This window comes from Micromesistius poutassou, assembly GCF_964030765.1.
Source record: "Micromesistius poutassou genome assembly, chromosome: 13".
NCBI lineage: Eukaryota > Metazoa > Chordata > Actinopteri > Gadiformes > Gadidae > Micromesistius > Micromesistius poutassou.
In genome coordinates this window covers 16,044,067-16,057,832 of record NC_140283.1, presented here as the reverse complement: position 1 = coordinate 16,057,832, position 13,766 = coordinate 16,044,067, and the positions used below count along the sequence as shown (strand labels likewise).

Here is a 13,766-nt window from a genome sequence, read left to right as displayed (position 1 = left end):
GTCTATGTATTTGTTTCTCTTCTCTCTGTCTCTGCCTCTCTATCTCTGTCTCTCTCTCTGTGTCTCTCTCTGTCTGTCTCTCTCTGTGTCTCTCTCTCGTTCTCTCATACTCTTGCTCTCTCTGCACGGTTTCTCTTGACATTTTTATCTCCATCTATTCCTCAGCTTTGCTCTGCAGCCAGCCAGACACCCCACTGGGGGAAGGCATACATAGCCCATGCTCAATACTGGGTTAGAACACTAACTAGCTCACTGGCTAGCGCCGGTAGATATACCGGCATGAGGTGATGAGGAAATGACGAGATAACCAAGCTTCTTGCTTTTTCCTAGCAACTTACAATGAAGAAAGACTAATAAAGATAATTTTGTAAAAAGGGAAGTAAATTACAGCTGTCTGTTGGTTGGCAGTAGAAAATCAAAATGATACTAGCCCCCTGATACTTGGCCCCTGATGGGTGCCCTAATACTAGCCCCCTGATGCTAGGCCGTATACTAGCCCCCTGATGCTAGGCCGTATACTAGCCCCCTGATGCTAGTTATGATACTAGCCCCCTGATGCTAGTTATGATACTAGCCCCCTGATGCTAGGCCGTATACTAGCCCCCTGATGCTAGGCCGTATACTAGCCCCCTGATGCTAGTTATGATACTAGCCCCCTGATGCTAGGCCGTATACTAGCCCCCTGATGCTAGTTATGATACTAGCCCCCTGATGCTAGGCCGTATACTAGCCCCCTGATACTAGTTATGATACTAGCCCCCTGATGCTAGTTATGATACTAGCCCCCTGATGCTAGTTATGATACTAGCCCCCTGATGCTAGGCTGTATACTAGCCCCCTGATGCTAGTTATGATACTAGCCCCCTGATGCTAGTTATGATACTAGCCCCCTGATGCTAGTTATGATACTAGCCCCCTGATGCTAGGCCGTATACTAGCCCCCTGATGCTAGGCCGTATACTAGCCCCCTGATGCTAGTTATGATACTAGCCCCCTGATACTAGTTATGATACTAGCCCCCTGATGCTAGGTCTGATACTAGGCCTGATACTAGCTCCTTGATGCTAGTTATGATACTAGCCCCCTGATGCTAGTTATGATACTAGCCCCCTGATGCTAGGCTGTATACTAGCCCCCTGATGCTAGGACGTATACTAGCCCCCTGATACTAGTTATGATACTAGTCCCCTGATGCTAGGTCTGATATTAGGCCTGATACTAGCTCCTTGATGCTAGTTATGATACTAGCTCCCTGATGCTAGTTATGATACTAGCTCCCTGATGCTAGTTATGATACTAGCCCCCTGATGCTAGGCCTGATACTTGCTCCCCCACTGTAGCCTGGTTTTAACAGAAGCTCTGTCTGGTACCTGTCCTGAACCCCAGTGGGGTTTCAGCCTCTAGCCCCTCTCTTTTCAAGCTAACCCGTTGCTAGCACTTAATCAAAGCTAAAACTGGACAAGCTAATGAACGGCTTCTCTTTTTGTTTCTGTATCCTTCAGGCCGCAGAGTCGGGCATCGTGAAGATAAAGACGATCGCCGCCAGGAATACAGAAGTACTCGCAGGTAAGTGTGTGTGTGTGTGTGTGTGTGTGTGTGTGTGTGTGTGTGTGTGTGTGTGTGTGTGTGTGTGTGTGTGTGTGTGTGTGTGTGTGTGTGTGTGTGTGTGTGTGTGTGTGTGTGTGTGTGTGTGTTTGGGTGTGCGAGTGTGCATGTCCGGGTGTGTGGAAAAACATCCCTGTGGTTTGTGGAGAGAGATTAAATGAATAGCTGTTTTCACGGTCAAGTCTCTCTCTCCTGCCCTCTCGCTCTCGCTTTTGCTCTCCTTTCCTCCCTCAGTCTCTGTTGTTCGCTCCCTCACACGCAGTTCAATTTGTACAACGTACTTGAATTCTAAAGATAAGGACTCTAAAAAATTCTACTGATATATTTCAGTGCATTGATTCTGCAGGGTCCTAGAACTCTTTTAAAAAAAAATTTATTCTATGCATACTCAATGAACTCGATGAGTACCTATTATCTAGGAACACGTATTTACTTTATTAACTTGTAGAGGTGCGTTCACACCAAAAGCGATGTTGTAATAAAAGAAACCACTCTTTATTACAACATGCATTGAACATAATTCTCCACCACTGCAGAGGATGTGTTTTATTGACATTTAGAACTCGTGACAGTTTTATACATCTAATAAACGATCTGTATTAGACAGTGCCAATTGAATGTGCTTAGTGCTATGGAGACATCTGAAGACATCAGAGGGCTGCTAAATAAACTAGACATGGAGCTATAGCTCTCTAAAGGTCTAAAGAAAGGGACCATCTTTACAGTGTCATTTGATAAAACTACCATATCCACTACCACCCGCTACGCTCCCATACAGCAGGGAGAATTCATCTATAGAGCTTCAACCTTGTTGCGCAAACAGCATTTCAGACTGTCTGCTGAAGTTGTGTTGAAAATGGGAATATGGATGCTTACCCTTATCGAATCTGCCGCTGACTGTGTGACTGTGTGACTGTGTGTGTGTGTGTGTGTGTGTGTGTGTGTGTGTGTGTGTGTGTGTGTGTGTGTGTGTGCACCTATCTGTGTGTCTGGATGTTTGTGTGTATGCGCTTCCATTTGTCTTTGTGTAAGCGTGTCTATTGTGTCTATGCCTGCGTGTGTGTATGCTTGCGTATGTGTATGTTTGTATATGCTTATTTGTGTGTGTGTGTGTCTGCGTGTGCTCGTTTGTATGCATGGGTGTGTGTGTGTGTGTGTGTATGTGCGCTTGTGTGCGTGCGTGTGTGTGTCTATGCGTGCGTGTTTCCCTGTTGCAGCACTGAAGGAGAACAGCTCGGAGGTGGTGCAGCCCTTCCTCATGGGGTGTGGCACCAAGGAGCCCAAGATCACCCAGCTGTGCCTGGCCGCCATCCAGAGGCTGATGACCCACGAGGTGGTCTCCGAGGTGGGTGACACCGTCCACCCAAACCCGCGCACGTCCACGCAGAACCGCAGTGAGCTCACCTTGCTCATCTGTAACCCCCAGGGAGTGTGCCCTGCCAACATGCCCCGTTCGTATCCAAATGCGTCTGATGCGATTTTATGTGTTAATCTTATCTAGTGTGTCGTGGCTCAAAACCTTAAAAAAAAAAAAAAAACCTGCTTTTCACTCTTCTTGTTCTGTTTGTTTCTCAAGGCTGCAGAAACTGATATGTTTTTTTTCTCAGAGCTCTCCTCTTACTGGCCCTGTAGGGTGTTGACTGAGGATAACAAAATAATAACACCACATTTAATAGCTGGCTAATTTGAAGGATTTGATGGAAGGGGTCTTTGCGGCTGCTCATACGCCAATTATGGGAATCAACGTGTGACCTTTCCCACTTCAATGGCTGATTAAGTGAGCCCAGTAACTCTCGGAGAGTGGTTGTCTCTGTGGAAACGGCAGGGTAGTGCTGTGTTAATGCTCAACTGGGGACAGATGTGTCTTTATTCTGTGCTCACTGAGCTTGCCCTGCGCTCTGGGATTCAAGGCCTTATTCGCTTTGGGCTCACATGACGTTTTCAAAACAGCATGACTCCAGTAGAAAGGGCTGAACACCTACTTCTCTCCCTGCAGTCCGCCCTTCAATAGCTGGCCGACTTGGATAAAGCTTATTAAAATCTGTACTCTAATACACACATTTACATTTTCAAGTGACATTTTAGTCGGCTTGCAGATGCTTATTTTCCATTATTATTTTTTTTGCATTAGTCATTGAGGCTCTTTTTGTGGAATACAACCAAAATGAATGTTTGATGATGTGCGAACACAACCCAACCCACTATAACGTAGTATGCTGCATCACTGCAGTAGAAGATCTCCTAACCAGCTGCAGATGTTTCAGCCTGGGCGGGGAGGGGAACGTCAGATGACTTGGTTGTACACAACCAAAGGACATCCATCAGCAACAAGATTATTCAGCAAGGCTTGTAAAATGAATGTCAAATACAAGGACCAACAGCTGCATGCAAAATACGGCACATAATCACCTTTAGTCCACTGTTGTTTGTCCTGATCCACTCTTATTCAATGTGCGTCCATCACCCGCATCTGGCCCTCCTAGGCACGCCTATAAGACCTCCATTTTGTATGCAGTATGGTTGTTTACAATACCAATGGTTGATGTTAAGCACAAAGTCATGTTTCACCCTGACCTACACACAACAGGCCAGCACCTCAATTCTTTGTACCTGACTAGTCAGTGAGATAGCTAGAAAGGCCTTTTAAGGCTTTGGGGTGTCCATACACAAGATAACACAACAAACAGCATTCGGATGGCTGTTTTTGACAGCAGGAAGGCATGGCCTTGCAGTCATCTGTCGAGGCGTTACCCAGACCCGGGTCCCATCTGACCATGATCGATTCGCATGTGGTCCTGCCTGAGGGGGTTCAGGCTGATAGTTTGTCATGAGGACGACACAGCCATTTATTCTCATCTCTCGTCTTAAAAACAACAAGCCCCAGAGGAGTTGCTTTTGCTGGGTAAAAAGAGCAGACGATGCAATGGTACGGTATCGAGCGGCTCTGCAGGGCTCTGTGATGAAGGATCTGCAGGGCACTAGGCTCCGAGCTCTTCCTACGTTGACTTATGTTGTCTCCATTCGTCGCCACGGCATGGAATACTTCTAGGATTGACAATGTAGTCGTTTGGCAGACAGTCTTGCAGTGATTCGGAAAGATGTAATTAATTTGCCAGTAGGGGCTTGGCACCTTGCTCATGGAGGCCTATGGGTAGACACTGGGGTGCAAGTCGAAATCACCTGAACCAGCAAACTCTTCTGCCCCCCCCATAACCCATGTGCCATATGGTTCAGAAAATATATTTTATGATTTTGTTTTTTCGTGTGCATTCATCGACAGATGATCTTCATTTAATATGGAGATTAGTACAGATGGCCGATTCGTCACGGGCACTGCGTCTGATTGTGAATAATTCAACTTAAACGACAAACCGGTGAAGCAGTAAAGTGTGGGAAGCGTGGAACCGGAGCGATGCATGGTGGCTCCAAAGTGGAAAAGCTTTCTGACTGCTCCAAAGGGCTTTGGATAAGTAGCAGGAACAGACAACCCACTACAGACAAACGCCCTCCAGACTGCAGGGATACGAATCAAGACTGCGGTGACTTTATAAGAACACTGTGTAGGTACCTGTGTACCCCCCCCCCCCCTGTATTGTGGAGGTGTTGAGGCTGTGCGACTGGGAGGGATAGTGTGGGATCGGCTGTGGTGGTGCCTTGATGTCATGGCTCGTCTCGGTAGAAATAACGGGTACAAGGTTTTCATCTTCCAGAAGAAGGTTATGACCGAAGCATGAAATCTATGAGAAATAATATCATATTTTGTATGTATGTATGTATGTGTAGGTTTTACATATGGGATGTTTCGCATTGGAGGACTTTTCATGCACATGTGCTTTATTTTAAAATGTCGATGTATTATCTTCCTGTAAAAAACACATATACAAGCCAGGGCAACATCGTTCCAGAGCATGCTTTATATGAGTACACACTAGTTAACCAATTCCTTAATTGCATTCATGCAGCCCTTTTTAAGTCACCCATATGTATAAATATGTGCAGCAGCTCCGCCACACTGTACAGTTTAGATGAACTGGTGCTATCGCTGGCTGGTGTGTCACTGTTCATGCCACCGTGATGAGAGCATCGCACAGGGTGGCGGCTGGCATTGTCTGAGACGGTCCCCGTCAACACGTAGCTGTCCGGTCTCAGCCTGCAGCGGTTCAGCCGTACGGAGACGTGTGTAGACTTCCACACTTCAGATGGCTCCACCAGCTGGTCTCCTTGTGTTTGGATGCTGCAGTTGCTGCTGTGTGTGTGTGCGTGTTGTGTGTTGTGTGTATGAGAAGGATGCCAGGGTTAAAACAAAGGAAGGGAGAAAGGAATAGATGCGACTGCTCTACCACTGTACACGCTGGAAATTCCCTTCAAATGCTACACAGCACAAGCAGCCCGTCTGCTGTGAAGGAATTTGTGTAGCCTAAAGTTACAATAGGTAGCATTGACACAGAGCGTTTAAAATGGGTATTGTGTGTATCTGAAAGTGCTACAGACAACGATATATTGTTTCTCTTCTGACATATCTACTTATTGTAAGTCACTTTGGATAAAAGTGTCTGCTAAATGTAAATGTAATTTAAATGTCAAGTGTGTGTGTGTGTGTGTGTGTGTGTGTGTGTGTGTGTGTGTGTGTGTGTGTGTGTGTGTGTGTGTGTGTGTGTGTGTGTGTGTGTGTGTGTGTGTGTGTGTGTGTCAGGCGGCAGCAGGGAACATCATCAACATGCTGTGGCAGCTGATGGAGAATGGCCTGGAGGAGCTGAAGCTGCTGCAGACGGTCCTGGTGCTGCTCACCACCAACACGGTGGTGCACGACGAGATCCTGTCCAAGGTGACACGCACACTAGCATGCACACATGCACATGCATAGACATGCATGCACGCGTAGATGCACACACATACACACATACATAGACACACACGCACATTCATAGACATACAAACACACAAAGGAGCGCACACACCAATGCATATTCATACACATAAAAGTACATGCATGCCACACTTCACGTCCATGCCCTCTACTCTTTCACGTTTCCTTTGTCTCGCTCTCTCGGTCTCTCTATGGCTCTTGCTCACTCTCATTCACAGACACGCGCACTTTTAGGTCTATGCAATTAGTCATCTTAATTGCCATCATCATTCTTACCTCAATGGCATTCCAATAGTATGCACATACACACACCCCTTTTGGCTGGTAGTCGAAGAACCTGGCAATGCTACAGGGTCATTCCTCACACTCACTGCCTTCGTGGCTAGCACACACACACACACACACACACACACACACACACACACACACACACACACACACACACACACACACACACACACACACACACACACACACACACACACACACACACACACACACACACATTGCGTTAGCTTAGCAGGCTGCGCTACAAGGAACTCACCCTGCTCTTGTCGCTGTCCCCCCACCCCCCCAGGCCATTGTGCTGTGTTTCCGGCTTCACTTCACCAAGGACACCATCACCAACAACACGGCCGCTGCCACCGTCCGGCAGGTGGTCACGGTGGTCTTCGAGAGGATGGTCGCCGAGGACGACAGGTTCAAAGGTCAGCGAGCGACGTCGTCTACACACGCTTGGTTTTTATTTTAGTTTTCCTTCAATTTGAGGTCAGGGGGTGTTGATATTGAAATTGGCTTTGATTATTAGTCCTTGAGCTGGTGCTCATGGAGAACCGTGCATTCAAAGGTTTTGTTTCTGTTCATTACTTTTTAATATTCAGCTGTTTGGACCCCGCCTTCCCTGTCCTCAAGTGAAGTAAGCCAATCCAAGGCTGCCTACAGTCAGCCTGTGGACACTGGGGTTTGAACCCGGGCCAGTATTCTGCCCCTGATAGTCACAGGGGAGTGGAGGCCTTCGATACACACAATTATACAACAGCAGGATCAAAATGGCAATAAAGGGACCCCCTCAGCCCAAACTAATCTTCTACGATTCCACCAGCATGCAGTGTAATTGGTGTGTGTCTGTGTGTGTACGTGCGCACACTATGTGTTTGCATGTGTGCGTGGTTGTGTGCCATCACAATTCACGGATGAATAAGTCATTTACTGCAAGCTGTGTTGCCTCCCTTCTCCTACCAGGGCTTCTCTATCTCTGTCAATATCTGACCCGTCTGTCAATATCTACCAGCGAACGAACACACACACACACACACACACACACACACACACACACACACACACACACACACACACACACACACACACACACACACACACACACACACACACACACACACACACACAGAGAGGAATAAAAGATAGTTCCCTCTATGAGTGCCTAGAGCTCTTCTCCTCCTCCGTCCTGTGACTCAAGTCTTGACTTTAATGCATACATAATGATGTTTGTTTTGCTTTCCTGTCCTCGCCCACTTTTAAATAATAAGGAAGAGGTAGTGGAGGAAGCTACCTCCACTAGGAAGGTTTCATTTCAGGTTTCATTGTTTGGCTCCAGCTGGGAAAAGAGTCTTATCTATTGGTTAGCTCCGCTGGTCTGGATACGTCACCCCTTGTATTCTTCTGATTGGTTGTAGTGTTATGCAATTGTGTGCAATGATATTTTCAAATGCATGCTTGGTGCCGCCCCTCGAGTTGGGCCATTTTCATTACTCGTTGCCAGACCCTACAGCTTTCAGATGTGGGTCTGGATTTCCAGGCTAAGCTGATACTGCTTTTGTTCCCTCAATTTACATCATAAAAATTACACAATGATGATAACAAATGTTATAAGTCTCAATTTAAAAAAGGAACATTTATTGAACTAAATCATGCTGGGAAAATATATTTAAAAAACCTATGCACGTAAAAAAACGTAAATATCGGCCGATATATCTGTCTATCACTATAGAAAGTACAGCACAAAATACAACAGGCATATTGTGGACAACTCTCTGAGTAAGGAGACAAATCTTGCCGCAGTATTAATTATTTGTTAGAATAATAAGAGTGAAAATTGAAAAGATAATCGCTGTGTGTGTGTGTCAAGGGTGTCAATTGTTTCAGCGTGTTGGTTGTGCCGATCTCCAAGTTTGAGTGTGGGTGTCTTCACAGGCATGTGTTTGCAGCTCTGTCAAATCTGACAGACAGCCCACGCCGTCCTCCATCTTTTGTAGTCCATCTCTAGTCACCTTTTGTAGTCCTCACGCCCCTTCTCCCATTGATCTATTTGATCTCATCACTCATCCTTCTGCCACCCATCCACTCATGCAGATCCAACCACAATTAAGCTGTCATCAGAATTCCTCCATCCATTATTCCTTTTCCAAATGTATCTCTCGTGCTCTCTCTTTTCTCTCTCACTCTCTTTTCTCTCTGCTTTATTTAAAAATCTGTATTGGCATGGGAAGCTAAACCCTTAAAAAAAAGTTACATATAAAATACCATAAAAATTGTAAGTAGCCTACTAGGAAAAGTTAAAGTTACATCTTATATCTCCCTCTGTCTCTTACACATATGACACATTCCCCATGTCTCTCTGTCTCACATCCTCTCTCCCCTCTCGTCTCCAGGGATCTTGGAGCAGCCCCCTCCTGTCCAGGGAAACACTAACCGGAGGTCTGTCAGCACTCTCAGGCCCAGTGCGAAGGACGCCTACATGCTGTTCCAGGTACAGCCACCAGGGGGAGCCAGCTCTCCACCTCTCTTCCACATCCATCTTATTATCAGCAGAGGGAGTCAAGTTAATTGAAGCCAAGTGTGCGCTACCATGTGGAAATAGGCGCTGATTGCCCCCTTATCACTACAAAAATCATAACACTACAGTACAGCAATGATTTCTGAGGGTTATTGAGTGTTTTCTCAATGACTCAACCTCTTCAAAGGATTTAGCCTTTTATTGTTTTACTACGTTTTTCACACCATAATAAATGATCAAAGAGCCCCCAATCAAAGCATGGAACTAGACGCTTAATGACGGTAACCCTCCTCATATATACATCTTCCAAGGCCTAATTAATGTGTGTATGATTGAACGTGGTTGTGTGTCATTGCATGTGTAGGACCTGTGCCAGCTAGTGAATGCAGACGCCCCCTACTGGCTGGTGGGCATGACGGAGATGACCCGGACCTTTGGCCTGGAGCTGCTGGAGTCGGTCCTCAACGACTTCCCCGGCGTCTTCCTGCAGGTAGTGCACAACCTCATGATGCGACAGGCCGTTTAATTCATTGATTAGAGACGGATTCAGCCTGCTCCCCATCTGTGGAATTCATTACCACCCCAACTCAGAAACATCGATTCATTTCAAATCACAACTCAAAATGCATCTGTTTAAAACTGCCTATTCCATCTGATGCCAATTGCTATGTCTCTTACTATTGTTTTTATTTTTTCTTTATCTTATTGTTGTTGTTTTTTAATGACTTTTGTGTATCTTTGTACCATGTCCTTGAGTGCCGAGAAAGGCGCCATTCAAATAAAATGTATAATTATTATCATATGAGTTGGGCTTTGCATCATTTTCATCGCTGTCACACAAACTCAGACCGTTCTTTTCTTTCGGTCACATTGGACTAAATAAACAAATACTAAATACTAAATAAACCCATAAAACCTTGGCCTGTCGCGTGTCTCTCTCTCTCCCAGCACCAGGAGTTCAGCTTCCTGCTGAAGGAGCGCGTCTGCCCCCTGGTCATCAAGCTGTTCTCCCCCAACATCAAGTTCCGTCAGGGCAGCAGCAGCAGCGGAGGCGGTGGCGGCGGGGGCAGCTCGGCCTCGCCGGCCCCCGTGGAGAAGCCCTACTTCCCCATCTGCATGAGGCTGCTGCGCGTGGTCTCCGTCCTCATCAAGCACTTCTACAGCCTGCTGGTGAGGGCCACCTCTCGCCGCTTTGATCGCCAGTGTCCAGATGTGGAAAATGTTTATTATTTGTCCTTTTTTTTTTTTTTGCCTTTATTCATAACTGGAAGTCTCCTCAAGTTTGGGAACTCAAGGAGAGAGCCCTGTATACATTGAATGCAATGAATAAATTGATTAAATCTACAAGATACACGCTCAAACGAATATACAAAAATACATACAAACACATACTTGCAAACAATATAACTCGTACACTAAAGTCTAATACAATGTTGTATCAAATATTGTACAATGTAGGATCTAAAAGAATTGTGGAGGGGTTGTGGAAGAGCGTTGTGGAGAACCTAAGAACAAATTGTGTCCACAATACTGCCAGCCTCACCATTCTGAAGTTCAAATCCTATCGACCATCAGATTTGGTAAGGGAGGCCACCCCCCCCCCCAACCCAGACCACCTGCATTGACTCAAACCACCTGCCTTCAATGCTCCGGGGGGATTTATTTACAGAGGGAGGGAGAGAGTGAGAGCGAGAGAGAGCGGCCACGTTCAATAGATGACGTGTGATTAGCTGTGAAGTGGTTCATGCCTCATTTGACTCGGCTTTAATGGTGATTATGCAGGTCCAGGTGCAGTCGCCGTGGTGTCTGCAACTTCAGAGGGAATCGAGCCGTGTATTGTGCATTTTTTTCTCTCTCAGGTGACGGAGTGTGAGATCTTCCTGTCTCTGCTGGTGAAGTTCCTGGACGGTGAGAAGCCCCAGTGGCTCAGGGCGGTGGCCGTGGAGTCGGTGCACAGGCTGTGTGTTCAGCCCCATCTGCTACGGTGAGCCGCAGGGGACAATTTAAATCACACTAATCCCTTATTGTTATCAGCTGGGCTAATGGGTCTTATTCGCCTGGCGGGCATCCTGCTTCTGAACGATAGCTTGGTGGGGGAATTCAGCGGGGATTTCGTTACCCCCACCCAGTAGGCGCGTAGAACCGAGATGGAACCAAGATGGCCACTAGGGGAATGAGTCCCACTTATTAGCCTTGATGTTGTAGCAGGAACCATTCCTATGGAGAATCGACTAGATTAAATAAAAAGGGGGTCCATAAAAGATGCATTTTAATAAAATTGTGGGGGGGAAAACAAAACAAAAAATGGTATAAAATTGTTAAAAAATCAAACAAAATAACAAAACTTTATTTTGTGTATGCAAAAAAAAAAAGTGAACTCACTGTAAGCTGGGTAACTTTAGATAATAAAACGAGAGAACTCTAGTGTTGAATGTGTGCGTGTCCTCTCCAGGTCCTTCTGCCAGTCGTACGACATGAAGCCCCACTCCACCAAGGTGTTCAGGGACATCGTCAACGCCCTGGGCTCCTTCATCCAGTCCCTCTTCATCACTCCCAACGCTGGGAACCCCGCCGCCACCAACACAGCCGCAGGTCAGACCCAACCCCCCCAAACCCGTCTGTAGTAGACATGATGTCTAGATAGCCCTTGAATGAATGGTGGATGAGGCATTTGGAATTTGGAAGTCAGTGTTGAAAGTGTTGATCTGTAGATTGGAATTCTTTATCATTATGCTGCATTCTTCAGGCTTTTATTTTTTTTTGCGAACTTGGTTATAAGTTTTTTGCGCTTTTCCTGCTTTCTGCTTTAATTCGATGTACCTCTCTCTCATACCAAACCTCTCTCTCTTTGTGGTGCGTGTGCAGGTGCTGCAGGCGCCGGGGCCCAAGGATCCTCGCAGGGGGCCCCGGGGTCCGGGGTGGCAGGGAGCGGCGTCCCCACCCAGGCTGCCTTTGAGTACCGGGGCACCTGGATCCCCCTCATGACCGTCAGCGTGCAGGGAAGCGCCAAGGCCACCTAGTAAGCATGGTTGACCTGACCTTCTGACCTTCTGTCTGTCTGTCTGTCTGTCTGTCTGTCTGTCTGCCTGCCTGCCTGCCTGCCCTTTCTATCAGATTCAAAGGGTCTCATTGGCATGGAATATGTCTATTCTCATTGCCAAAGCACAAACTAATCGAAAAATCCAATGCAATAAATATCTGAAAACGTATGTTTTTATTGTATTGTATTTTCTCGCTCTCTCTCTCTTAATTATTCTCTCTCCGCCAAAGACTTGTTATTAGCTGTAATTAGGACCCATGCCAGTTGAGAGAGTGCATGGGTGTAATTGGTTAACAGAAGGCTGGATCATAGGATATATTTCAATGTAAACACTTTGATCAGACTTTATTCAGTTTGATCCCTTTTCGTCAGCTAGGATAAAGTTTTAACAAATTAATTGATTTGGCACATAAATAGGCATTGCTTGCGGTTTCGTGCTGATCTCAATGTATTACTTCCAAGGTTGTACCTAGAAAATGCATTAGCAGCAAAGCCGTTTTTGAGTAAGCTACCAGGATACCATGTACTCGTTTTGACTAAAGGAGAGCCTTGACTTTCCTGCTGGTTTTCAGTGCATTACCGTTATGCAATACATTAATACAGCCAAGTGAACCCACACACAAACTACAGCAATAAAAGGTTTACTTCTCAAGTGTTTATTATTATATGCTCTTTCTCCATCCAAACCGGCAATTCTAGTCAAACCATCCCACCATAGGGCAATGAAAGGCAACCCAAAGTCTCATAGTGCTTTACATAGGCAGGAATACTATATTAATAATTTTTAAGAGAATTGGAAATTTATATTTGTATTTCAATGCAAACATATATTTGAATACAAAATGTTAAGGCCTATATATCAGTTTTTAGTTATGAGACCCGCTTAATAATAAAAATGAAAGTAAATCAATATCTATAGCATCTTTCGGAAGCAGGAGGCCAAGTGTTTCAAAAGATGGAACAAAGGACAGGATATATAAGACCCAGAACCCTGCCATGGAACCGCAGCGTGATGGACCTCCGGTGTGTCCTCGAGGTTTACCCCGTCTCGTGTCTCCACAGCCTGGAGATGCTGGACAAGGTGGAGCCCCCCTCCATCCCGGAGGGCTACGCCATGTCGGTGGCCTTCAGCGCCCTGCTGGACCTGGTGCGGGGCATCACCACCATGATAGAGCGGGAGCTGGCCCGGGAGGAGGAGGAGGCCGGCCAGCACCGAGAGGTCCACCCGGACAAGCAGTGGAAGCCCCAGCCGGGTGAGTGGCCCGTGACGCCCTGTCTTTGGCCTATCTCAGTGGCTCGGCATTGTGTCTCAGCATTTCAGGCGTTTGGTTTGTTTGGTTTGTGTGTATTTTATATTTGTGTGTGTTTACACATTATTCCTATATTTAACATTTATATAGCCTTTATTGCCTTTCTTTATTGTCGTGTTTGTATTTTATTTATATTCTGTATGTGAATTA

The 13,766-nt window shown here is 46.1% G+C and overlaps 1 protein-coding gene across 2 annotated transcripts in view; it reads left to right on the top strand.

Moving 5' to 3' along the window:
- mon2 (MON2 homolog, regulator of endosome-to-Golgi trafficking) overlaps window positions 1–13,766 on the top strand; it is a 40,570-nt gene that overhangs the window by 5,959 nt on the left and 20,845 nt on the right. For both annotated transcript variants that reach the window (XM_084477682.1, XM_084477681.1), the window contains exons 2-12: window positions 1,503–1,566; window positions 2,823–2,950; window positions 6,299–6,430; window positions 7,050–7,179; window positions 9,142–9,239; window positions 9,631–9,756; window positions 10,215–10,436; window positions 11,126–11,250; window positions 11,719–11,858; window positions 12,132–12,285; window positions 13,369–13,559. In XM_084477682.1, coding sequence (XP_084333808.1) covers window positions 1,503–1,566; window positions 2,823–2,950; window positions 6,299–6,430; window positions 7,050–7,179; window positions 9,142–9,239; window positions 9,631–9,756; window positions 10,215–10,436; window positions 11,126–11,250; window positions 11,719–11,858; window positions 12,132–12,285; window positions 13,369–13,559 — 1,510 coding nt within the window. The remainder of the gene's footprint in view (window positions 1–1,502; window positions 1,567–2,822; window positions 2,951–6,298; window positions 6,431–7,049; window positions 7,180–9,141; window positions 9,240–9,630; window positions 9,757–10,214; window positions 10,437–11,125; window positions 11,251–11,718; window positions 11,859–12,131; window positions 12,286–13,368; window positions 13,560–13,766) is intronic.